General features: G+C 39.6%; 1 protein-coding gene across 5 annotated transcripts in view; it reads left to right on the top strand.

The window, feature by feature from the left end:
* Positions 1 to 23,464, top strand: part of PIEZO2 (piezo type mechanosensitive ion channel component 2) — a 209,924-nt gene that overhangs the window by 146,595 nt on the left and 39,865 nt on the right. For 3 of the 5 annotated variants that reach the window (XM_081205510.1, XM_081205513.1, XM_081205514.1), the window contains exons 14-28: positions 187 to 310; positions 1,750 to 2,024; positions 4,132 to 4,280; positions 6,492 to 6,665; positions 7,453 to 7,494; positions 13,944 to 14,287; positions 14,956 to 15,116; positions 15,900 to 16,076; positions 16,963 to 17,079; positions 17,259 to 17,459; positions 18,580 to 18,784; positions 18,928 to 19,029; positions 19,363 to 19,528; positions 21,066 to 21,309; positions 22,234 to 22,330. In XM_081205510.1, coding sequence (XP_081061636.1) covers positions 187 to 310; positions 1,750 to 2,024; positions 4,132 to 4,280; positions 6,492 to 6,665; positions 7,453 to 7,494; positions 13,944 to 14,287; positions 14,956 to 15,116; positions 15,900 to 16,076; positions 16,963 to 17,079; positions 17,259 to 17,459; positions 18,580 to 18,784; positions 18,928 to 19,029; positions 19,363 to 19,528; positions 21,066 to 21,309; positions 22,234 to 22,330 — 2,578 coding nt within the window. The remainder of the gene's footprint in view (positions 1 to 186; positions 311 to 1,749; positions 2,025 to 4,131; positions 4,281 to 6,491; positions 6,666 to 7,452; positions 7,495 to 13,943; positions 14,288 to 14,955; positions 15,117 to 15,899; positions 16,077 to 16,962; positions 17,080 to 17,258; positions 17,460 to 18,579; positions 18,785 to 18,927; positions 19,030 to 19,362; positions 19,529 to 21,065; positions 21,310 to 22,233; positions 22,331 to 23,464) is intronic. The other 2 variants (XM_081205511.1, XM_081205512.1) reach the window with 1 other exon arrangement.

Consider the following 23,464-nt stretch of genomic DNA (forward strand, 5'->3'; position numbering starts at 1 on the left):
GGAAGCAGTAATCAAACATCTATAGAGGCACTGTTGCGCCATCCTTGAATTACAATGTCAACCAGAGTGTGTCCATCTCGTAAGTACAATGTCGTAGATAATTCTATTAGATAATGAATATTAAACAACATATTAGGTGTTCTAACTTTCCCCCTCTGTCGTCCTCCTCCCCATTTCTCCTTGCAGATTCTTTTTGCAATTACATTTTGGCTACTGCTCAGACAACATCTCACTGAGCGGAAAGCTTTTCAGTTAAAAGAAGCTGTTTTATCAGAGGTAAAAGTTGAAGAAGAAGAGAGTGAAGAAAAAGGTAAATATAGATTACATTAAAAAAAATCTGAGTTCTTAATGCATTCTGTGCATTCTGAAAGCAATCTGTGAGCCCAAAAGAGACGAACGTGATAAAGTGTGACAAAGAGGAAAGTGAGACAAAGAGGAAAGTGAAGTGGTAGTAGAAGGTGCAAAGGGCAAAGAAAGTGACTTTCATGGAAATGACATTGTGTGGGGAGTTCGGCTGATAGGAAAGTGAAACAGGGCAAATGAGGAAAAGACAGTGTGAAGTAACGAGGTGGGACATACAGACAACAACTGTTTTGTGCGGGGGTTATGTTTAGTGTTTGAAACTCCCATTGTTCTAGGCGCATTTTGTGACGGAATTTCATTAGCGCGAACAGTTTCTAAGTTCTGGGTGCAGTACTGTGCCTAAGATTTCAGATTAAAACTGCAGAGTGGAAGGAAAGGAGGAGCTTTTTCTGGCTCCCCACTTCCAGCTACTCTCTGAAGACTGGAGAAGAGACCCTGTTAAGAATGTTTGGGGGGTGGGCAAGGGAAGGACTAGGCTATGTGAAAAATGAGTCTGCTCTGCCGTTATGTCCCTTCCCCCCACCCCTTTCCTGGCCACTTCCAGGTTGTGGTGATGCACACGTGTGTGGTCGCGCACATATTGGAGAAGCGTAAAACGGTTGTTGCCTTACTAAGTGAGGGATTTAACTGAAATTTAGCAGGGAGAATTAGGGAAATTCTGGGTCATTTTGCATGTCGTGCTTCTGTTTCTTTTCTCAAGTGTAAAATGCCATTTTGAAGAACTTTTGCCATATAATGAAATTTTACCAAATGATATTTAAAATGATATAGAACATATTAGCTATATATGAAAATGAAAAATGAGTCTACAGGCTCGCATTTTCATTGAATGACCCAACTCATATGTAGATCAGATGATTCAAGTGAGGCAAGCTATAGAGATCAAATCCCATATACATGCATCTTATACTAAAAGTCATCAGTATCTAGAAAACAATGACTCAGTTTCAGCTGATTAGCACTGAAGCTAAGACAAGGTCGGTGAATGGTTCTATGGCATAAAATGCAAATATAGGGAATTCAAACATTATGTGAATCAGATCCCAGTAATGCAAGCCTTCCATTCTATATCATTGTTGCAGTGCCCCCTGCAGTGCTCAGTCTGGGCGAACCAGTTGCGCTCCCCTGGTAACTTCCCAGCTGCTACTCATCCTCTCCTTTACCATGGGATGAGAAGGAGGCTGGCAGGTAGTGGCCTAGCATTAGCTCACCTCACATGAGTAGTTTCTCTCTGCTCCCTTACCTGCTTTAGCTTTTCCTGTGCTCTTTGTCCTGCCCAGTGTAGTTGCACTCTGCCCACAGTAGTCTACTTGTTTTTACCAACAATGCAAGACCAAGTAATATGAACTAAGCAAAAGTAAAGTTCATGACATTTTGTATTTACAGAAGAGGAATCCCAAAAAGATGAAGAAGAATCCCAAAAGGATGAAGTGGAGCGATTGGAGGGAGAGGAGGAGGAGGTGGAGGAGGAGGAGGAGGAGGAGGAAGAAGAAGAAGAAGATGTAATGAAGGTCCTGGGAAACCTGGTGATGGCTATGTTCATTAAATACTGGATTTATGTCTGTGGAGGAATGTTCTTTTTTGTCAGCTTTGAAGGGAAAATTGTCATGTACAAAATCATCTATATGATGCTCTTCTTGTTCTGTGTAGTCCTATATCAGGTAAGTTAAACAAAATGTAGGGTTTTTTCAGCTTGTTACTTTTTAATTAATGTATCCAGGGTATATGCTTAATTACCCTTACTATATTTTTAAAACAGCAATTGTTTGTCCTAAGCAATAGGATTGGATTAGAAATAATTTAAGTCCTATAGTGTGAATTACTCCTTATTTGGATTTAACCATCTCTTCAGTGTTTTTGTGATTCCAAGAGTAAGGGTACAGCACAAGACAATGGCAAGCACACATTTTCTAACCACCAAGAGCCTATCAGCTCTGGAGTTTGTTGGCCATTAGGGTGTAAGATGCCTCATACATTCTCCTGGCACCTGTAGATTTTGCTGGGTCTGGTGGCAATGAGAGACGTTGTCTTATACCACCACCCCCACAGATGTGACCCTCTATTAGCTGCCCCTCTTAATTATTTTACATCAAAGTCAGTTTTTACAGAGTGATGCCACTCCCCGTGCTTTCCTGTAGTAGTGAGGTTATGTAGGAATGTCAGCAAAACAATACAGAATTCAGTAGAAAAACATGTGAGTCCTAATCAAGGGAGTTTATAAAGGTTCAGCAACATGTCCTTTGCATACAATCTGTTTAGCTCTCAGACAATGTCTTATGCCAAATCTCCCCTATTAGCAATGCTTAACTCCAGTTCCTCTTTTATGAACTATGTTCTCCATGCTCCTTCTTGCCTAGACCGTGTCCACTTGACAGTGTCCTCGGCAGTTAACATAAACTGGGGCGCATCACCTACTGAAGGTGACGTCTGAAAACCTAACCTATTGACAAAGTCGATGAAGTTTGTTTACCAAACTCTGTATAAAGAACTGTTGGCAGACTGTAGCTATGCACTCATTCACATATTCTAGTATAGGCTTAGCCTTCAATGGGATAGAGACAGATTTCTTAGATTACTGCTTCATAGTGTTGTAACTGAAAAATAGTCATAGTTCTTCAGATCTCTTTTTTCTGGATATAAAAATTTAATAAACTTGCTAGTTCTACTAAAAGAAGGTAATAGATCAGAGTAACTTAAAAGATAAAAATTTAAAATTCTGTGAATATATATATATATATATATATATATATATATATATATATATGTAGGTTTTGGTGTCTTCGGGTGTCTTCCCGTGTAAGAGTTGGGGTGTCTAGGCGACGTTTCGACGAGGTCTCACTCGTCATCTTCAGGCTGGTGCTTTCGGCTTCTTGTTACTAGAACAAGAAGCCGAAAGCACCAGCCTGAAGATGACGAGTGAGACCTCGTCGAAACGTCGCCTAGACACCCCAACTCTTACACGGGAAGACACCCGAAGACACCAAAACCTACATTCCTGTACCCGTGAAAATCTACGAAAGCATATATATATATATATATATATATATATATATATATATATATATATATATAAAAATAGATTACTGAAACACCAACCATAGCCAAGAGAAGCTCTTGCATTGGTGGTTAGAAAGAACAGGCAGTGGTTTGATGGGCCTTCCTGGGCAGATATTTCTGAGTGCCCCCATGGAAATAATCTTCTCCAAATGCTAACCAATTTCATGTCAAGCAAAAGTTTTTCAAGAAGTTTTTCTTCTCTCCCTCCCCCCCCCCTTTCTACTCACCTATACAGCAATTAAAATGGTGCATAGTGGAGTTCAGGAGGGTTACTGCATGCAGGGAGCATTAACTATGCTACTTTAAAGACCAGACAAATTGCAACTAGTTTCACAGTCTTGGCAGTTTTCATTTAGTGCAGGAAAAGTTAATTATGACCCTTCAGAATATGGGCTACAGCTTCCATTACCTCTGAGCACTGGCCATGTTGACTAGCGCTGATGAGAATTGCGATCCAAACCGTGTATTCCCTATCCCTAGTTTAGTGTCATATTTATCACTGCAGTTAATAATTGCCTTAACAGGCCTTCATATGCCAGGCAAACAAGAGGCAGACCACAGCCCTTCAAACAATATTATCGACCTCCTCAGTAAACAAGAAATCCAACCACAATCCATTGAAATTGCCATGTTCAAATTGAATAGAATATAAGCAATTATGTTTATAAAAAGCTAACAATTTGCTTTACAACATGAATTTCTGGTTCCCAGGTGCACTATGAATGGTGGCGGCGAATTTTGAAATATTTTTGGATGTCAGTGGTGGTTTACACGATGCTAGTACTTGTTTTTATCTACACATATCAGTTTAAATCATTTCCTGGGTTGTGGAAAAACATGACAGGGATGAATGAGAAACAGTGAGTATTTTCTGCTAACATAGTCTCACCTTCTATTAACAAATACATTATGGATTTGGGTGATGCCAGTCCTGCACAGAAGTCCCACTGATATGAATGCAGGTTAAACCGGATGGTGATGGATTTTTCTTATTCATGCTATCTGTTCAACCACACATATGAGATGTCTGCAGACCAATATTTGCTTTATATTTTATTTTAATTTAAAGCATTTCTTAACTGCTTAATATTTTAAAGATCTCTTAAGCAGTGTCCACTATGTACAATGTGAAAACAAAAATATAGCTATCATTCTAATCCTAGCCCTAAAGTGGGGAAGTCCCATGTTATGCACGTGAATCAAAGTTGGGAAGAACAGTGTTTCCTTTGTGAAGTTGGCTGCTTGTTTTCCTCTCAGCCATATTTATTTAATTTTTCCTTAGCTTTATCTCCCTTTTCTTTCTTTTTCTCACCATCCATTGGCTACAGTTTTGTTCATTTTTCTGCATCATAAAAACAATGCTGTATCACTGTTACCTAATTTTGAGTGGCTCATGGATGATCGTTTTAAAAGTGCTGTAGTTGTGGGGCTTAGCTTCCTGGCTGATTGTATTTTATTCATTACACTGTATTGTATTTCAAGACAAGCTTTCTTTCCACATGATGGTAACACACAAACAATAGATTACCATGCACAATAGACTTCATATCTGCCAGCACTGGGAGGAAACAAACCATGATCCTTGGCTTAACATAGGGATAGTGATAAGCCAAGGTTAGTTATTAACTTGCCAGTTGTGGTTTCTTTAAGCAAACCTCACATCCTGGCTGGGTGGGTGCACTTCATTCAGACACAGTAAGCCATGGTTTTAATCTTATCATGATCTTCAAAGGTAGCCACTGTGATTCCAAATGTAATGTTTGATGTTGTAAGCTGCCCAGATGACTTCTCTTGTTATTTGACCTATGAATAGAAATTTATTTAAACTTATCTGGCTGCTCTAGCAGATTAATATAGTTGTCTGGATAAATTAGTTAGATGTTCCAGAATTACAACTTACTTTCTCTTTTAAAAAAACAAAACGGTAGAATGCATGATTGCATAATGCAGAGGTTTTCAATCTTTTTGAGTCCACGGCTCCCTTGACCAACTACATTCTTTCTGCGGTACCCCTGTGGGGCGCAGGAGCCCAGTTATGTCACCCCTTGCCTGCAGAGCCGGCAGCCCCTTACCCCTTTTTGAACACCCTCCCTTGTGGAGTGTTTCCTCAGTCTCATCTCCCCACTCCTTGGGAGTCCTCTGGGCAGCCACCGCCACTGCTCCTGGTCTCTGAACTACCCCTCTGGCCCAAAGAGAGGTGCCTCCTCACACTGCCCCACAGGGGCCTGGGAAGAGGATGCCCCCAGTGTTAGTGGCCCAAAGGAGGCTGGCTGAAGGTGAACATGAGGCCAACATCTTACCTTGGGTGGCAGCAACAGGCACTGCCAGAACTGCATGGTGGAAAGGCTCCCCTTCAGTGCCGGGCACTCAGCTCCCAGGCAGGCCTTGCACACAGTAAGCACAGGAAAGGCCAGCGTGGTGCCTGCCTGCCTGCCCAGCCTCCCATTTGTCCGTTCTGAACAGCAAGGGCTGGTGGGCTGGCTGGCTGGGCCCTCTCATGCACTTGCCTGCTTACTCTCCAAGGCCGTCTCAGCTCCGGGTACCCAGCACCTGCTGGCCAGCCCCAGAGGCATAATTCACCTGCAGAGCTCATAGCCAGAGCTGCTGCAACAAAAAGCTGTGCAAGCTTCTGAAGGGGGGGGGCAAAGATGTGACAGGGCATCAGAGGAGGGAGGGAAGGAAAGAGGGACAGAGGCCAGTGTTGCCTGCAGCACCCTGACCATCATTCAAGGCACCCCAGGGTGCCACTGCACACTGGTTGAAAACCACTGGCATAATGCATTTTAAGAACCAGAAAGTAAAGTTCTTTTTGCAAGCCTCTTGTCGCTATAATAGATATGAATGAATGAATGATTGAATTATTCTGGCCATAGACCAATACAGTGGATATGTGTATTATTAGTTTTCTGTTGTATGTGGAACTAGTATGATTCCCAAAACTGTACCAAATAGTCTTTATAGCTGCTCTGTTTTACAACCAGCTAAGAATGTGCTTTCTGCCAAATATTAAACATTGTCAAATTCATCCTGACCATTAACTTAGCTGTATCTTGTACTGCTTTATATTTCAGACTAGAAGATCTTGGCTTAAAGCAGTTTTCTGTTGCAGAGTTGTTTACCCGCATCTTTATTCCAACCTCCTTTTTGTTAGTGTGTATTTTACACCTACATTATTTCCATGACCGTTTCCTTGAACTCACGGATTTGAAAGCCATAATCAGCAAACAGGATAGTGCCATTTACAGGTAAAGCAAGCAGATAAATGTTATTTCTTTCAGTGTCACCAGGTTCTCAGCTTCTACTTCCCCAACCACCATATGGTTATATATAGCTCTGATGTCTAAGCATGAACCTTATGTTGAAAGCTAAGCTGGCTTGCAGTCACCAAGAAATTGGACTTCTGTTGGCACAACTCACATACTTTTTAATAGATCCTTTCTGTTCGGTTATGCTACTTAGATAATGTTTTATCGTTTGGTATTGAGTGGGGAGACATCAAACAGGATTCAGATAGGTAGCCGTGTTGGTCTGCCATAGTCAAAATAAAAAAAATCCTTCCTGTAGCACCTTAAAGACCAACTAAGTTAGTTCTTGGTATAAGCTTTCGTGTGCATGCACACTTCTTCAGATACACTGAAACAGAAGTTGCCAGATCCTTCTATATAGTGAGAAGGTGGGGAGGGGTATTACTCAGAAGGGTGGTGGGAATTGGAGATTGGCAGATAGCTGAGATGAGCCTGTTGACGATTGTTAAGGATTGTTAAGGAGGTTGGCCCTTTTAATCCAAGTAGCTGGAAGTCTAGTGGTACAATGGGAACCTATATGCTGACAAGTGTTTGTTACTGAATGTTTTGTAATAATCCTTCAATAATCTTACTATTTCATTGGGACTGTTGGCAATATGTTCTTCCTCTGGTAAGACAGCTATGTTCCTTCATTCCTGTTTAACACTATTCTTTTCTCTCTCTTTCTCTAACTAATTTTCCTGCTGCCATCCCATGCATTCTTGTGCTTTCATCTCTCTCACCAAAGCCATGCCAAAGTCAATGGTCGTGTTTATCTAATAATAAATAGGTGGGTATTCCAATCTTTCCTTTCCTAACAAAATGTTTCTTTTACTTGCTTGCTTACATTTTCACTCAGAAGTGAGGGCGGGGGCAGTGGCGGAGAGGAATATCAGGCTATATATTAACCTCAAATAAAACAATCGTAGTGCTCAATTTTTCCAATGAACAAAGAGCTTATTGGTCAGCACAGTGGAATTCTAACTCTGAGAGTTCTCCCGTTTTTAAAAGCTGTGAGTACAATGATTCACTTTAAATGTTATCCAAGTTGAAAAAAGTTCAATCAATTTTATTTGCATCTAGACATGTAAAGCACAATTCTCTGAGTAAACTAGTTCATCAGCACACATAAGTGTCTGTGCACACTTTTGTTCATCTCAGTTTGCACCAGACTTCAGTGAGCCCTTAAAACAGTGCTGGTGATGGGCTCCTGGCCAATGTAAACCTGGCTCCCCATGTTTCTATCCCTGCATCCCCCAGCCCCAGCATTGTTGCAGCATGTGCTACTGCCACCCACCATTTACCTCCACTTGTCCACACACAAGAGAGGTGGACAAGTAGATTTGAAAACTATAGTAAATGATAGCAAGACATTAAATGAGACACTCCTCTTTTATCAAAGACTGCAATTTCCAGAGTAGTTTAACAATCCTTCTTCCCAGACAGCTCTGGAAATTGTAGCTCTAGGAGAAGAATAGAGGCAGCCTAATAACTCTTAGCACCCTTAACAAACTACAGCTCTTAGAATTCTTTGGGGGAATCCATAACTATTAAAAGTAATAGCATAGTGCTTTAAGTTGTCCTAATACAATGTGAAGAAGCAATGAGAAGTATCAGGTTTGGTATGGGCATCTAGGAATTTGTCTAATGCTGAATGGTTCCTGTTTGGGGTAATTCGGGAAATGGACCTTGAGATCCAGCAGGTGCATTATACAGTGATCCAGCAGGTGCATTATACACTAGCTGTAATCTCCAGTCATCCCCCTCTAGCTAGTGTTTGGAAGCAACAGTAGGCAAGGTTCTAGAAAACAGATAGTTGGTTGCACTCCTGCATGTGTCTTGTCCACACCTCGAAGCCCCAATGATAATAATGGATCCCAAACAATATGACATGATGGTGTGCTAGACACCTCATTAGACAGCTGAGGTGTAAAGATTGGAGCAAAAGCAAGTGACTTTATCTTCAAGGTGCCTTGTAAATTTGTCGCAGCAGGCCTGTGTGGGTATGAGAATTAGGAAGTGGTGTTCCTTTGTATACAATGGCATCTCAGGAACCTGAAAAAAACCTGCTGGTTATGGACGCAAGTCTCTTCTAAATAAAAGTGACATTGATTCTGATGTTGGCATGTATATCAGTATAACATCAGTAGAGCACAGTATGGTGGGCTGATACTCATATCTGAATAAAATACTTTTAATATCCATGTCATAATCAGACATGAATTGGAAAACTTGAAAATTGTTGAACATATGTTGACAGCTACTTTAGGACAGCATTTTTATTGCTAATGGTTTGGCTCACATATAGAACAGATGGAGGTTTTTTCCCCTTCTATAATTTGCATAGTAATTGTACAGATTTGCGGAAACTTCTTTGTCTGCCAATTACCTTGCTTAGTTATATGCCTCCTTCCCATTGCAATCCCTCTAACCCATGGCCCCCTCCCACTGCCCTGAATGTTAGGGACCCTCCAAAGTGGAATTCAACGTGACTGAAAAGACTGTTGTTGAAAAGGAAAATTAGCAAACCCCGTCCCCTTTAGAGTAGAAGTGTTTTGGGGGCATTTTTTACTTTTTGGATATCAGCCTGTATTCTTAATATCTCTCATCATGATAATTGGTCAGAGATAGAAGAAAGAGAAGCTTGTACTTCTAAGGGAAATACATATAATTATGAATTATTAATACTTCAGAACTCTGTTACAACTCATATATATAAAATTACAAATGCAAGGATAGAAAACCATTCAAAGAGTGGTTATTTAAACATCTGCTTTCTTAAACCATCTTTACTCTGTCAAATATTTTATGTGTTGCATTCAAGAGAAAATGATGTTATATCTTGGCTACAAGAGTGCATCAAAGCAACACCATTATGATAAGCTTACCCTAGCAATACTGAAGAATTGTGGAAGGCAGGAAGGGGACAGTTATCATGAAATATCAAGTGTAAAATCTCTTATGAACTGAACCTGACTTTCTCTGAATTTGTACTTGGTACCAGCATTTTCATATGCCAGTTTCTCCTCTCCCCCATTCCTACACTTTCATATGCTCACTAAGTTGCTGAAGAAAAAATGATGGTCAGGGTTTAGGCTGTCTGTTAGTCGTTCCTGCAGATGTAAGATCTTGGAAGTGTATGTTCACACACACATATATAAACACACACAAACGGAACCAAAGGCAGCATCTTCTAAGCAGTTCTTCACTCTGCACAGTGAGTACTTCTAGGCATTGCTTGAGTCTGCTTTGCTGACTCTGGGAAATGTAATACTTTATAAGCCTCCTATTTTCTGTGATTAAGAAACTGCAGTTGACAGACTTCCTGTCGACAGTGGAGGGGTCAAGGATTTCCAGAATCATTTATTGTAGGAGGGAAGATTCCTTGTTTTGGTTTGGTTTTTGGAAACGCAGCTGCTGTCTCTTCTCTACCACCCCACCCCACAACTTTTGAATTTAGGAAAAGGGGTAGGAGGGAAACTAGTAAATGAGTGACAGTGAAGGAGATCTCCCAGGTTGGGTTTTCCAAACTTTGGGGGGATTTGGAGGGGGAAATCCAGATTTTTATTGAGAATTCTTGAGAAAGGTTTGGAAAGACCTGGCTCATTTTGAATTGAGATAGGTGGACTTCACCTGATGCAGTGCTGAAAATTTCTCCAGGTGTTTTTTTTTAAAAAAACTGTTGACCATCAATTAATGAGAAAATAAATTGCATTTAAAAATTATGTAACTAGGGGAAGAGATGAGAGAGGTTCAGTGAAATGCTCACAGGTTGGGTCTGGGTTTTTGCTTACCTTAATTTTGAGAGGGCCAGTGGATTATGTGAGTGTCCTTTCTTTCTACAATTCATCTCCCTGGCAGGTTGCAGCTTTTCCAAGTGCCTGTGTTTCCTTCAAAAACACCATGATGTCCTCAACTGGGCTTTCCTGTAAGTTTGGGAAGCTGAGCGGGCTGTTGACAGTGCTCCTAACAGTTGTTTGTTGTTGATTTTTAAATGGCATGTGTGTTTGCTTGGTGTAGTTTTTTGTTTTTGTTTTAATGGTCAAAACGACATCTCTTAAAAACAAAGGCAGTGAGCGCACCAATCCAGGGGCACTTGGTAGCCAACCTTCCCGGCTTCCCGCACTTTAATTAAAGCTCAGGGGAAGGCGTTGTAAGGTAACTCCTCCCATGGTGCTTTTTCAGATCAGGAAACGCAGGCAGCCAGGGATGCTCCAGAGCACTGGAGAAGTGTTTAATGGAAAGGAAATTGCACACACCACTCTCGAATATCTCACAAGGATAAGGTAAGCTCAATCCCACAGCCAACAAAATTACAAAGACATTTTAAAGGACTCTGAGAATGAGACCGGGTAAGAAAGGTTTTGAGAAGGTGGAAGATAGTCTAGTCTCTCCTAACCAGCTCCAACAGAAAATAGTGCGTTCCACACTTTAGACAGTAAGCAAGCTACATAAAACAGTCCCTTAAATTATTTCTATTTCACTAAATTTACTTAGGTTTACCTCCTTGTTGGATACTGTTAATGTGACAGAGGTTTTGCCTTGGAGCCTAGCACTCTGTTGTTTCTCAATCATTTCATACAAAGCAAACTGCCGGTGGTTGTGGTAGATGGGACATATGAGGTCTTTAGGGGCAAGGATGTTGCTTCATCAGTGTGCTGCAATCTCTGAAGTTCCTAGCTGAGGAGATTTGGTGTGTCTCTGATTCTGTTGCTCCTTGGTTGCTGGGCTCTAGCTCAGTGTTGGGACCCAGATCTGGTAATTCTGTGAGTGGTCCTACTGACTCAGCAAACCCCTTATCCTCCTGGGTCAGTGTCCAAGCCATTGTTGGTAGTCTGGACAACAGTGCTCTCGATAAATCCAGGTCACTAGCACTTGTATTTTACATCTTGCTAGATCAGTGCAACAGCTTTGGCTTAGTAATTACAACCCTTTCTGGTGTGTGTGTGTGTGTGTGTGTTCGTGTTCCTCTGAAATTAAGATATTTACATAATATTTACTTAAGTAGGCAGTGTGGTTAGCCTGCTGTTCTCTAGGATCCTGAGCACATGTGACAGTAAGTGGCACAGAAATCAGTCAGTTGCTTTTGTTAACATCAAAGTGTGACCTTTAGAATATTGACAGTGCCAACTTTTGGAATTAGGAGAACTGGGAAAAGAAGTCACCAAGCCATTATGAGCTACTCATGACATTCTGGCCCAGCTCATAATAGGCTTTCTATGGCACCCCATTCTCTGCCTTCAGACAGTCTTTTCATTACTGGCCCTACCATTCTTACAGAGAAGGGAGGTCCAATGGGAGGAAAGGCCAACAGCAGCAACAAATGGGTCAACATTAAGAACTGAAGACTCATGCACAGTTTTGCCTATGGGAAACCTGAGCAGTGGTGTTTTCAGTACCTTTCTGGCCCATCCTTTGATCTAGGAACCCTTGGGAATCCTTCCCAAGGTCTCTGGGGCACACTGAATAATATTTAGCAGGTATTTTTTATCTCTCTTGAAAATAGTTGTCATAGAAAATTACTTTTATGAGAATGATTACAAAAATTCTGAATACATTATATGATCTTATGTACCTTGAAAAGCTGAATAAAATTCATAAATAGAGATAAATTTAATGTCTTGATTCAAGTCTTACACTAGTTCATTATTTGAAAGGCATCTTGTGTTCATTTATAGCTATGTTGCAAATTTAAAGTATACTGTTCATGTTTTACTATTAGCATTTAAATATAATGGTTAAATGATTTGGTATTTTTGAAATAAGTAAAAAAAATTCAACAACATGCTAATTTTGCAATGAAAGACAACTTTGGCTCCCTAAATAAAGCTCAACAACTCTGGCAATGGGTAGATCACTGCCAGTTTTTTAGTACTGTGAGTAGATCGCAGACTCTTGGAAGTTGGATGCTCCAATATATATCCTATCCAAGGATTTGTCTGATCCTGGCTGCCTTAGCCCATTTACTTATTTGTGGCATTGAGTTGTCCTGAGTCTTTCATAAGGTATGTAGGCAGCAGAGTAAAATATCAAGGGATATCTTTAACTCTAAAGGACTCTGTAGTTGAGCTGAAAGGACACCCAAGCTTTCTTTTAGAAAGAGAAACTAATAGTACAACATCACCTTCCTGACTGAAATATCTTCAAACTGAGGTTTGGATCAGGGACCAATTGGCTGTCATCTGTATGGCAAGTTTACTATACTTACTAACATAAAAATAAAATGTTTTCCTTACCTTTATGTAACGCTGAAACTAGACAGCCAATCCCATTTTCTTAGGGAAGAAGGTAAATTTGATCACAAGTAGTGTTTACCAGAATGCACCTCCAAAATACTTTATAGCTTACTAGTAACATTTCCATATTCCACATCAGTAGAAACACCTTCAATTGGTGTTTCCTGTTTTCAACTCTTTATATTGATTTTTAACCATAGAATTCTTGAAAGCGTTGCTGAGACGATGTGAAGAACTGGTTCAAGATTATATGCTACCTGAATGTTGAACTGAATAAACATATTTGCTTACTTGCAAATGAATAATTTTGCCATTTGAATCTTTTGGTTTTTTTACATCTTTTGTTTTTTACAAATATGTAAATATATTCAGAGTCAGACTAGTGTAACTTATTTGAAAGAATTTGCTTGCATAATGTAAGAATGGTGAATGAAAAGTTTCTTTGAAAATGTAGTAAGCACTTTCCATCTTGTTAGAAGCACTCTTTTAATGCCAGGATGGCATGCTCCTGGCATCTGAAGGCTGACACAGATGGATTAAGAGAATGCTAGTGAGTTATATGGCATGATGTCTTTATCTCTGACCTTCTTCTGTAACTCCTCTGTTCTCATTTCCTTTTTTTCTTTCTGTTTCAATTACTTTGAGCAGCATCAAGAAAAAATTACCAATCCGCCAAAATGAGTAAGTCCCCATGTGAAGTCATGAAATGCTTGCTGTTAAAACATGTCATTTCATGCTTCTACATCTTAAACTTTGACCATTTTTTCCTCTGCGGGGGAAATGTCAAGTTTAGGTGGCAATATCACTAATTACTAAAGCAAATAATTAGCGTCAAAGTGACAGATAATTGCTTCTATGGTGTGATACCATGTGGAGTTTCCTAAACAGTGTTTGACCCATTTATTCATGTGCTCCTTGTTTGTTTTGCTGTATGAAATCAGAAGATTGTTTCTTGTATTGCAACTGCTTGGTTTGTTGACATGCCTACTTTATCTACCAATAGGCTGGTTCATCAAGATGGAAGCCTGCCTGATATCACAATGATGAATTTAAATGCCAGTTTTGGAAAGGAACATGAGAACATTTTACGAGAGCAGGAAAATGTGTTACAAGAGCAGGAAAAAAATGAGCAGGAAAACGTTTTACAAGAGCAAGAAAACATTTTACAAGGGCCGGAAAAAATGTTCCAAGAGCAGGAACACATGTTCCAAGAACCAGAACAACGCATAATGGAAAGGAGGGAGAAAAGAGATAAGGAAGAAGGGCATGAAAAAGAAGAGGAGGAAGTGGATGAGGAGGAAGATGATGATGATGATGATGATGAATCGGAGACAGAAGATATATCAGGTAGTCTGTGGAGAGAATCTCAACTTGGTCTATTTTGTTTTACTTTTGATTGAAGGTGATTCACCTGGGATACATGTAATTCATTCCCTCTATTTCTTATTTAAGTGTTCTGATGCTCACAGACTATACAAATGGGGAGAGGGGAAAATAAGCAGACTTGAGTTCACCCTGACGTTTGCAGGTGCTCAAGAAGTCTTTAAAAAAAACCTTAAGAGGGAGACAAAACAACATTAGAGACCTGTAAGGACTCAAAGGTTATCCCAACATGATTAAGTTGTGTTGAAACTTGGCTCAATATACTTTGGTTCCTAGTGCCTTTTTCATTGCAGGAGTGAATGGCAACTCTTCAAACCTACTTCTTGTCTTATGCTCTGGAATTCTGTTTCTGAGGAATGTCAACTGCATTCTGTCATAAAATTAGGAATAAACACATTTGGCAGGAAAAATTGACACTATGGGGACTTCAAATGACTTCAAATGAATCTCAATCACATTTTCCGTTAATTAAGAATTATAGCTGGTTTTAATAGTGTTTTATTCTGAGGAAGAAAAGTTATATTCAGAGGGAAAAAATGCCTCCCCCTTTATATTTCCAACAGAAGATAAAAGTAGCCCTGTTCACAAAGCCAAAAATAAGTTTCATCATTATGTTTGACTTGTCTTTGCAGATTTAAGAAACAAATGGCATTTGGTAATTGATCGCCTCACCGTACTTTTCTTGAAATTTCTTGAATGCTTTCATAAACTGCAAGTTTTTGTGTGGTGGCTTTTGGAACTGCACATTATCAAAATTGTCTCATCATATATTATCTGGGTCACAGTCAAAGAGGCAAGTAAATAATGCATGTGTCATCAGTTTCTCTTTCAGTATCAACTGAATTCAAAAACAAGGATGTTTTTGAATTTCTGAAATGTTGGTTTGGTTGGTTTATTAGACGTGTATTCCTCCTGTCCACTAAATGATGTAAAACACTAGGCTTGTCCCTAAAAGGTGCACATGAAACATCATTCAAACTTCAAAATGTTAACTTCAAAACTATATTTGATATTTTGAAGTTTTGCATGCGAATTGAAATTCAGTTTGTTCCAGCTCTATCCGATTCAGTAAACCAAGCTACCCAAATTGCTTAACTACTTTAATATACTATTGCAAAAATCCACCCCTTCCCCTAATCATCTTAGCCCAAACTTGGTCTTGTGCTCTTGCCATGGCCACCCTTTGACTACTGCACCTTTTCCCTTGCTTTCCTTTCTTGCATCTTAGCAACGCTGAGCTTTCCCCCCAAAATGCCGTTGATCACATAGAACATTCCCTTCAACATCCAGCACAAGTAGCTTGTCCTTACTTTGGAAAGCTTTCCGCACCCTTTCTCATCTTTATCTTTATGCTACTGTTTCACATTAAACCCCAGCCTATAATTCTTGATTCTTCCAAGACCACCACCCTTAGCTGATTAACTCTCCTGCTATCTTAAACATTTCAATGCTCTCTCTTTTGCTGCTTCCTTATGCTTTGAATTCCTTTTCAGAATGTTTTAGCACAAGGTAGCATAATAAAACTTCTCAAACTGTTGTCAAGTAATTAATATGTTTTCTCATTTTGTGCTTACAGGTTTCCCTCCTTAACTATGTGTTTGTGATTGCCTGGGCTTTTGCTTTGCCATATTCCCAGTTCCGCCCACTGGCATCCAGTGTCTGCACTGTTTGGACCTGTGTGATTATCATCTGCAAAATGTTGTATCAGCTTGGAACTATTAACCCTGAAATGTTTTCTGTCAACTGTACAATGGCAAGTAGTAGCTATCTAATATTTAAAAAGTAAAATAGAGTTGTTTAAAATAAATAATTTAGCAATTTGTGGATATTGTGGATCAACAAGGATGGAGACAGGCCCTTTCTCACGTGAGAAGTTAGTCAAGTTATTCCCCCCAAATCAGGAAATCTCTCAGTGAATTTCTGAATCAATCACACATCCTGCCAAGTATTCAATTTGTTCGCTGTATGTATATTTGATGACACTGATGCTTCCTGTAGCATGGAGAGGCCCCACTTGAACCTCTCCTAGCACTGATGGAGCTACTTCATTGTCTGCTTCTTTTCAGTCTCAGCTGTTAGTGGCAGATGCCTTAATGTTGCTTCATAAAGTCGATGATGAAACCTTTTTCAGGTGCCTGGGTTGTTCAGCTCTGTTCAGTGGCAAACTTACATTTTGGGGGCCCTTCACAACCAGCAAAGAGGTCTGGATAACCACTGTTACCTTCCTCAGTGGAGTCGTTCCATGACATATCACCACATTTTTATTTTTTAAAAATTAACTACTACATCTCAGATTTTGAATAAAATTGCTGCACTGGATTATCACTGGTTTGAATCAAAATTTCCTATGTCTTATAGTTTTCAAGTTATTGAGGGGGAGATGAAAATTATGGGAATGTTATATACATGCATGATGCATTGTAGAATGATTTGTGTCATGTGACTCAAGTTGGGTCTACTAGACCTGAACTTTTTCAGCAATGTGGACTAAAGTTGCTTCTGGGGCCCCCCTGGAATTAGGGGCCCTGAAGCTAAAGCTTCATGGTAGTTTCATAGTAGATCTGTCTCTGGCTCTGTTCAATCAAAGCATCCTCCTTGAAGAAGTCAAACTAAAATTTATCTCTCTTTTTTCATTTTAGCCTAATACAACTAAGCCTCTAGAAGACATAAATGAATCACTACTTTACAGAAAGCCCATTGATCCAACTGAGTGGGTTGGATTGAGAAAGTCTTATCCACTTCTTGTATATTTGAGGGTAATTATTATTACTTGTTCTCTGTTGAATTTATTTTCAGTCTCAATAAATTATTTTCAGACAGTACAGTCGCTGAGTTGTCAATGTTTTTAGGGAGCATATTGCAAGTTGCAGTATGCTTGCTTTCAAAAGAATATTGGCTGATTCTTTGTAGCTCATATGGTTTCCTTCTCTTGCAGAATAACCTGCTGATGTTGGCAATTCTGGCCTTTGAAGTAACCATTTACCGGCATCAGGAATACTACAGATGTCGAAACAATCTCACAGCTCCTGAGACGAAAACAATTTTTCATGATGTTACCAGATTACATTTAGATGATGGAGTACTTAGCTGTCTTAAGTACTTTGTCAACTACTTCTTCTATAAGTTTGGTTTAGAGGTAAATTTAGTGCCAAGATTTCCTATGGTGACTCCAACTTGATATTATTTATTACTTACTTATCTATTTTAGAGAATTATATATTTAAGGATTACTTGTTTCTGTATTTGGACGGTTAATGCCCTACTCTACAAAATAATTATCTTTGTATTTTAAAGGTCTGTACAATTAAAGGCCTGTGCAATTCTACAACCCCCATCATCCTTGACCACTGGTCCTAGTAGCTGGGAATGATGGTAGCTGTAGCTCAACAACATCTGAGGACCCAAGGCTGAGAAAGGCTGATACAGAGTGTAGACTCCAAACATTTAGCAGTGACGCTATTACTTCTTTTTGCAAAAAGAGGAACTTTTATCCAATTATATATTAGAATCATAGAATCATAGAGTTAGAAGGGACCCTGAGGGTCATCTACTCCAACTCCCTTCAATGCAAGAATATGCAGCTGTCCGTTACGGGGATCAAAACTACGACTGTGGCATCATCAGCCGCACACTCTAACCAACTGAGCTATCAAAGTAATCCAGAGATGGCCAACGTGGTGCCCTCCGATGTTGTTGGATTGCATCTCTCATTAGTTCTAACCAGCCTGGCCAATGGTCAGGCATGATGAGTTATAGTTCAGCAACATCTGAACGGCACCACATTGGCTACTCCGAAGTACTCACTATTGGTAAGCTAAGTATGAAATATTGATTGAGAGAGAACCTGTTATATGCCAGTAAGCAAAGTGTTACATTGATTTTCAACCATGGAGGACGTTGCAGACAGCTGGGTTGGCGCCTCTTACACAAACCTTGAGGCAGAGCCTAGAACTTTCAGCTGGAAGAGCAGCTTTCCCCTGACTCACAGAGTTGAGGCTTGTTTTTTCATCCAGATTTATATGCCTACTGGGCTGGTCTGGGAGACAGGGAGCAGCTCCTCCTGCTGTTGAATGTTCATGGGGCTCTGACTGTTTCTTTAGGTGTCAACCAAATAGTCTGCCCTGCCCTCCAGGATCCCTAGTGAACAGAAGCTCACAAAGTAAGAGACTTCAATTTTCTAAGAGTGAAGCAATATATCTGTCAGTCATGGGCTATCCAAGAGGTTGTAAATTCTGATTTTCTTTTCCTTGTCACAGAGCTGTTTCCTCTTGTCAGTAAATGTAATTGGTCAACGAATGGATTTCTATGCTATGGTTCATGCCTTTGCGTTAATTGCTGTGTTATATCGACGCAGAAGAAAAGCCATTGCAGAGATCTGGCCAAAGTACTGCTGTTTTCTATCATGCATCATTACATTCCAGTACTTTATTTGTATTGGCATCCCACCTTCTCCTTGTATAGGTAAGGGGACTTCTTGCTTTCCACTGATTGCGATTATCTTTTATTTTCACAGTAACCACTGAAAAATAGCCATGGCTCAGACTAGAGATGCAATGAGTGATATGAATTGCTTCCTGTAATTGTTCTTCCTTCTACCTTCATAGATTATCCATGGAGACATCCTAATGCCAACTTCAACTCTAATATCATCAAATGGCTATACTTTCCAGATTTTATTAAGGAACCCAATCCAGTCTTTCTTGTCTGTAAGTATTCTAGTGCATTCCTAATAGCAGCTTGTCTTCTTGTCTCTTTCCTGGGAACCCTGCTAAAGAGGACCAGTTGAGTTAACACCTGTGTGGAACCTGAATTCAGTAGTCAAAGTTGGAGAACATGACATAGGTCTACATGGCTCGTATTTTCATGGTTTTCCTTCCTGTATGTGTGTTTATGTGAGTGTGTGTGCTGCTGCCCTATTTAATTAGTTGTTTGTAGTCCTTATCTTTGTTATCATAGTTTTAAGTTTTTTTACTTAATAAGGGTATGTCTAACCAAAGTTATTGGCTTGCATTTTAATTTGAGTGTCTAATTCCTGCCAGATGATTTCATGTTGCTGCTATGTGCATCCTTACAAAGGCAAACATTTGAAGATGAGAACAAGGCTGCTGTACGTATCATGGCTGGAGACAACGTGGAGATTTGCATGAACCTTGAGGCAGCATCATTTAGCCAACACAACCCTGTCCCTGATTTCATCCATTGTCGGTAAGAACTGGATCTTGAATATTTCTAAAGGTCATACATCTTTCTAAAGATCTGGTTCATTTGTCCTCTTCCCAGACATTCAGACAACAGGTGCTCTTTTCTTTTTATGGCTACTGAATTATGCTGTTCAAAATTGCAGAGCAATACTGATGGAATCAGACATGTAATATGTTTTCTCATATCATTATTACCCAACATAAAAAGTTGGTGTACATTGCAGCAGCCATGTAGGTCAGCATGAGCAGTGGAAAATTTGCACTGTACATTAGCTGGTGCTGAAGCAATCAAGGAATAGAAGCAGGTCACACAGTGTTGCATTATATCTTGAAGGAGAAATGAATATATTAAGTTTATAGGTCTTTGGAGAGAAGCACACACAAACACATTACATATGAATGACAAGCCTATTGTATGGGATTGGTTGCATTTTGATTTTGCTGCTTTCTAAACAAAACTAGATAGTGTATAGTACACATGATATTCTCATAGAAGAAGAAACCAGAGGAAATGACAAGAACCAGAGTTCCTGCATTAGTGTCACTGAATCATCAATTTATTGATAAATTATACTGTGCCATTTGGGAACTCGTATAAGGTATACGTCTGTTCTTTTGCCACTTGGCTCCAAAATAAAAGCTGTGCAGAAACACATTGATTATAATGATGCTCATGGAAAGACTTACCATTTTTTACTAATAAGCTTTAATGAGTTATGATAAAAGGAAAAGAGTTGTGTTATCCATGGAAATTTTTTAAAGGGTTGTAGCTCAGTAGTAGAGTATTTCCTTGTATGCAGAAGGTCTCAGATTCTGTTCCCAAGCATCTCTAAGTAGGGCTGGGAATACCGTCCAATTTCAACCCTAGAGAGCATCAGCCTGTCAATGTAGACGATACTGAGTTACGTGAAGCAATTCATCTGACTCAGTATAAGGCAGATTCCTGTGTTTCCATAAAGAAGACAGTGACTTGAGTACTTTTAACTGCTTTGAGGTTTTATTGCAGTCAAGCAGTATATAGATCTTGTGAAATAAATACTTAGTTTTCCTTCCACAAATAGGAGGGCTCCTTTTGCTTGGAGAAAGGACTCTGATCAAGGGGAGGCTTCAGCTGGCGAAAGTGAGGCAGGCAATTTTCAATTATTTCCCTTCCTTCTGCAGCCTAGCGCCACCTCCCATGCAGTTCCTGGTTTTTAGGGAGGACAGGGGCTGCAGTGGCAAAAAAATCTACTCTCCCCGCCCCCACACTTTCCTCCAGTGGGAGCATCCTGTGAGCAGACTTTGGGCAATGGGCAGTTAGGATCCAGGGCCAGTCAAGATTTGCCACCATAGTATGATGCCGAATTTCTTTACCCACACAGGTAGTCATTTCAGCAAAATGAAAGGCATGCCAAACAGTTGACAAGAGCAAGTAGCTCGTTTGTTCTCTCTCTCTTACACACACACACACACACACACACACACAGACAGACACGCACAAACCCTATGAATGGAACAAATAGATGCTTAACATTTTCCACTCCTGTATTCTCTTGTTGCAGATCTTACCTAGATATGGGTAAAGTGATAACATTCAGTTACCTCTTCTGGTTTGTCCTAACCATCATCTTCATAACAGGAACCACTCGGATCAGTATATTTTGCATGGGCTACTTGGTAGCTTGTTTCTATTTCCTGCTCTTTGGAGGAGATTTGCTACTCAAGCCTATCAGAAGCATTCTTCGCTATTGGGATTGGCTGATAGCATATAATGTCTTTGTGATTACAATGAAAAACATATTGTCGGTAAGTGTCTCATTATTAAGTCCAAAGCCTATTAATATTTACCTCTGGATTGGAGGCACTGTTTTTCTAGCCCTTTGTGGTTTCAATGGGAGAAATGTGGGGGGGGGGGAATCAAATCAAAGAAATGTATTCAGTATTTAGATATTGTTATAAATACTGCTATAAACACTGTTCTTATTTGCCACAGCCAGAACAGAAGAGCTCTTATTAGGGGCTGTTGATGCACTGCAGCATTTTGTTGCAAGGATCCCACTTGCTCCCAGATACTTACCATACAAGATAGTAGAGGTCAGCTATGCATTGTATGTGCCTTCAGTGGGCACTATTTCATGCAAAAGAGAGAAGGGAAAGCTTGTAGAATGGACCATGGAGTGAGGTTTGATTATTTTTTAAAAAATCTTATTTTATCATACCTTTATATCAGAGAAAAAAGAAGTGGTAAACTATTGCAGTGGAAAACCCTAGTAAAACAGTTATAGGTAAAGGTAAAGTGACCCCCTGACCGTTAGGTCCAGTTGTGGATGACTCTGGGGTTGCGGCACTCATCTCACTCTATAGGCCAAGGGAGCCAGCATTTGTCCGCAAACAGCTTCCAGGTCATGTGGCCACCAAGCCACTTCTGGTGAACCAGAGCAGCACACGGAAACGCCGTTTACCTTCCCGCCATATCGGTACCTATTTATCTACTTGCACTTGACGTGCTTTCGAACTGCTAGGTGGGCAGGAGCTGCTTTTCAAGGGAGACCATCCTTGGGGAAATGTCATTCAATCTCCTTTTTGGTGGGGTGGGGTGGGGGAGGCACTTTCTTTAGCTTTACATTGAGCAATCGAGCAGTGGGCTAGACTAATGGACTTTCACTTTAATTGTAACATTGTTTTTGTTTTGTCATCCTGAGATTTAATATATCCATCGATGTATTGCAGATAGGCGCATGTGGCTACATCGAGTCATTAATTCAGAACAGTTGTTGGGTGATTCAAACATTTAGCCTGGCCTGTACAGTTAAGGGTTACAAAATTCGTAAGTATAGACATCTAAATTCCTTTGCAATAATCTTAAAAACTTACTGAAACTTAAATAGCTTTTAAGTAGCTATTATTTCAAAAGCAGTTGCCATTTATTTTGTTTTTCCTTTGTTGTTTTGATGCTGAGAAATGAATATCTGAATACATTAATTAAGCATAGATATAATTCAACTTCTTAAATTAAAATGGATAGAATTGGAGTTTTTTGAAAACTATAATGAGAAACATTTGATGGGAAATGCCTTTTTTCTTAAAAGATAGCACAATGGTAGTCTATATCACAATAGTGATCTTCTCCACTTACAATAAGATGGCTATAGTTCATTGTATTTTTTGGTAGTAGTACTCATGAAGCAGAAGATTGTACCAAAGCCAATATGTGGTGGTGATGTTTGCTAGGGTCAGATCGCTAGATTCCCTACTTGTTTTAGCAACTGTCTGTACTCCCCATTATTCCTGTGGCATCTCAGGTGGCATTCTACATTTCATTCTTTTTTCCTGAGTCTTGTTTTGATTGCTGCATAACACTTTTAGCTTTGCATGTTGTTGTTCCTTTCACAAAATACCGATCAATTCAGTACAACTAGAGTTGCTAGTCTTACAGCCACCATACATGGCTGCTGGTCTCATAAATATCAGTGTGTACATGAACTGGTGAGGAATAAAGCAGAAAAATAAGTATTTTAGCCACAAATGCCTTGAAACCTAAAGGGTTTAAAATGTAGGAGCACATTAATAATAAAATTCCCTTCTTCCTACACACCTCTGTGTAATATACTTATTGGGTAGCATATAAATTTTGCAACACATAATAAATGATAGTTTTCTAGGTGGTTTACAGTATTAATAAAACAATAAAATATTATACAGGTAACAACATCACTATAACTGCTACTCAGTGATTCCAATAAATAAATTATACAAATTTTAGAATGAAAATATTAAGTGTTGTATAGCCAACTAAGTTCTACTCAGAGTAGTAGATACACTGAAATTAATGAAGCTAAATTAGTCATATTCATTAACTTCAGTGGGTCTATTCTGATTAGGACTATCATTGGATGCAGCCCTAAGAGTTTAAAAGGCCTGGGACATTTTTTTAAAAGTGATTACTTAGTTCTGAAAACTG

Source organism: Podarcis bocagei, assembly GCF_964188305.1.
Source record: "Podarcis bocagei genome assembly, chromosome: 8".
NCBI lineage: Eukaryota > Metazoa > Chordata > Lepidosauria > Squamata > Lacertidae > Podarcis > Podarcis bocagei.